General features: G+C 46.3%; 1 protein-coding gene across 1 annotated transcript; it reads right to left on the minus strand.

Moving 5' to 3' along the window:
• Nucleotides 1–528: 528 nt before the first annotated feature.
• LOC121236614 lies at nucleotides 529–1,461 on the minus strand. The gene is made up of 2 exons (XM_041133057.1): nucleotides 1,311–1,461; nucleotides 529–941 (listed from the first exon to the last, which is right to left on the minus strand). Exons 1-2 carry the CDS (start codon nucleotides 1,459–1,461, stop codon nucleotides 529–531), a joined length of 564 nt encoding a protein of 187 aa, XP_040988991.1.
• Nucleotides 1,462–1,927: the final 466 nt, after the last annotated feature.

The raw sequence follows: 1,927 nt of genomic DNA on the forward strand, positions 1-1,927 counted from the left end.
TTACCTTAACTTTGGTGGCTCCTAGCATCTCGACAACTTCCAACCCGACTAGCAACACATCATATTCTGCTTCATTGTTGGTGGTCTTGAAGGCTAGCTTAATCGTGTGGTGGTATTCTTCCCTGGTATCTGCAATAATATGCGCCGCTACTCCCCCGCTAGCACGGCAAGACGAGCCATCGATGAAGACCTGCTAGGGTTTTCTTGTGGGCGAAACTTGGACCTCTTCAAGGGAGCGATTGAATTCTAAGACAAAATCGGCTAGCACCTATTCTTTTATTGTTGTTCGAGGGAGGTAATTGATGTTGAACTCGCTCAGTTTGATTGTCCAGTTCATCAAGCGGCCTGAGATATCTGGCTGCTGCAAGACTTTCTTCAAAAGTGCCTTTGTTAGGACTTTGATCGGGTGGGCTTGGAAGTATGGCCTTAACTACCAAGTTGTTGTCACGAGCATGAAAGCCAGCATATCCATCTGGGGGTATCTCGCCTCTACTCTCCGGAGGCTCTGCTTGTGTAGTAGATCAGTCTCTAGGACCCCTTCACTTCCCTTACCAATGCGGAGGAGACAACGTGTGGGGAGATGGATAAATACACATTCAGAGCATGTCTTGGCTTGGCTTGATTGAGGAGTGGTGGGCTGGTTAGATATTCTTTGAGTTTCTCAAATGCCTGGTCACACTCATTCTCCCAAATATAAACATTCCGCAACACTCTGAAGAACGACAGGCATTTTTCGGTTGACCAAGAGACAAACCGATTGAGGGCCGTTACTCGCTTGGCCAGTTTCTGTACTTCATTCATATTTCGAGGAGGGGACATGTCCATGATGGCCTTTACTTTCTCAGGGTTTGCTTCTATTCCCCTTTTTGACACCATGAAACCCAAGAACTTCTCGGCTCGACGCCAAAGGCTCACTTGGCTAGATTGAGCTTCATTCGATACTGTCGGAGTACCACGAAAGCTTCATGCAGGTCTACCAAATGTTGTTCAGGCGTTTTAATTTTAATGAGCAAGTCATTCACGTATACATCCATTTTGCTCTTGAACATGTGGTTGACCAACTATTGGTAAGTGGCCCATGCATTCTTGAGCCTAAGGGGCATGGCCCCCATTCCGTGATGAATGACTTTTTTTTTTCTTGTCGTCTAGGTTCATGTGAATCCGATTGTACCCTGAGTAGGCATCCATGAGGCTTAGCATCTTGTGCTTTGCTGTTAAATCCATAATCAGGCCAATCCTTGGTAGAGGGAAATTGTCCTTAGGGAATGTTTTATTTCAATTGGTGAAGTCGACACATATCCTCCATTTGCCGCTTGAATTCTTTACCAACACGACATTGAAAAACCACTCCGGATAATGGGCCTCTGGGATGAACCCCACGATCAGCAATTGATCAACTTTGTCGGCTATAGCAGTGCATTTCTCTAAGCTAAAACTTTGGTGCTTCTGCCTCACCTTCATTGTCCTAGGATCCTCACAGAGGTGGTGCTTGATTATTGTGTTGTCTATCCCGAGCATGTCCTCATGGCTCCATGAAAACACATGCCAGTGTTCGGCCAAGAGCTATTTTAGTTCCTACCTCATGTTGAGCTCCACTTTGGTCTCCATTCTGACTGTGTCTTCTGGGCATTTTGGGTCTAGGATGACCAATTCCTGCGGATTGTTCAACTCTGCATTCTTGACAGTCTACTCATCTCTCACTTCTTCATCGTCGCCCGAGAACTCTAAAGGAGGGGTGGTCCCAGTTTTATGGCTGAGCTTTCAACCTTGCGAACCTCCCCCACCCTAGTCTTTAAATCCTGTACATAACATTCCCGCGTGAGCAGTTGCTCACCACGGACTTCCTCAATGTCAATCGTCGTTGAGAACTTCAACTTTAGATGAAGGTGACCACCTTTAGGTTGTTCAGGGTCGGTTGCCCTAATAT

The sequence above is a fragment of the Juglans microcarpa x Juglans regia genome, chromosome 6S, assembly GCF_004785595.1.
Source record: "Juglans microcarpa x Juglans regia isolate MS1-56 chromosome 6S, Jm3101_v1.0, whole genome shotgun sequence".
In the NCBI taxonomy this organism is placed as follows: Eukaryota; Viridiplantae; Streptophyta; class Magnoliopsida; order Fagales; family Juglandaceae; genus Juglans; species Juglans microcarpa x Juglans regia.

Coding starts and splice junctions, on each gene's coding strand:
- LOC121236614 (XM_041133057.1), bottom strand. CDS start 1,461: ATGAAGGTGAGGCAGAAGCACCAAAGTTTTAGCTTAGAGAAATGCACT. Junction 942..1,310: donor GTTGGTAAAGAATTCAAGCG/GCAAATGGAGGA, acceptor GTACTCCGACAG/TATCGAATGAAGCTCAATCT.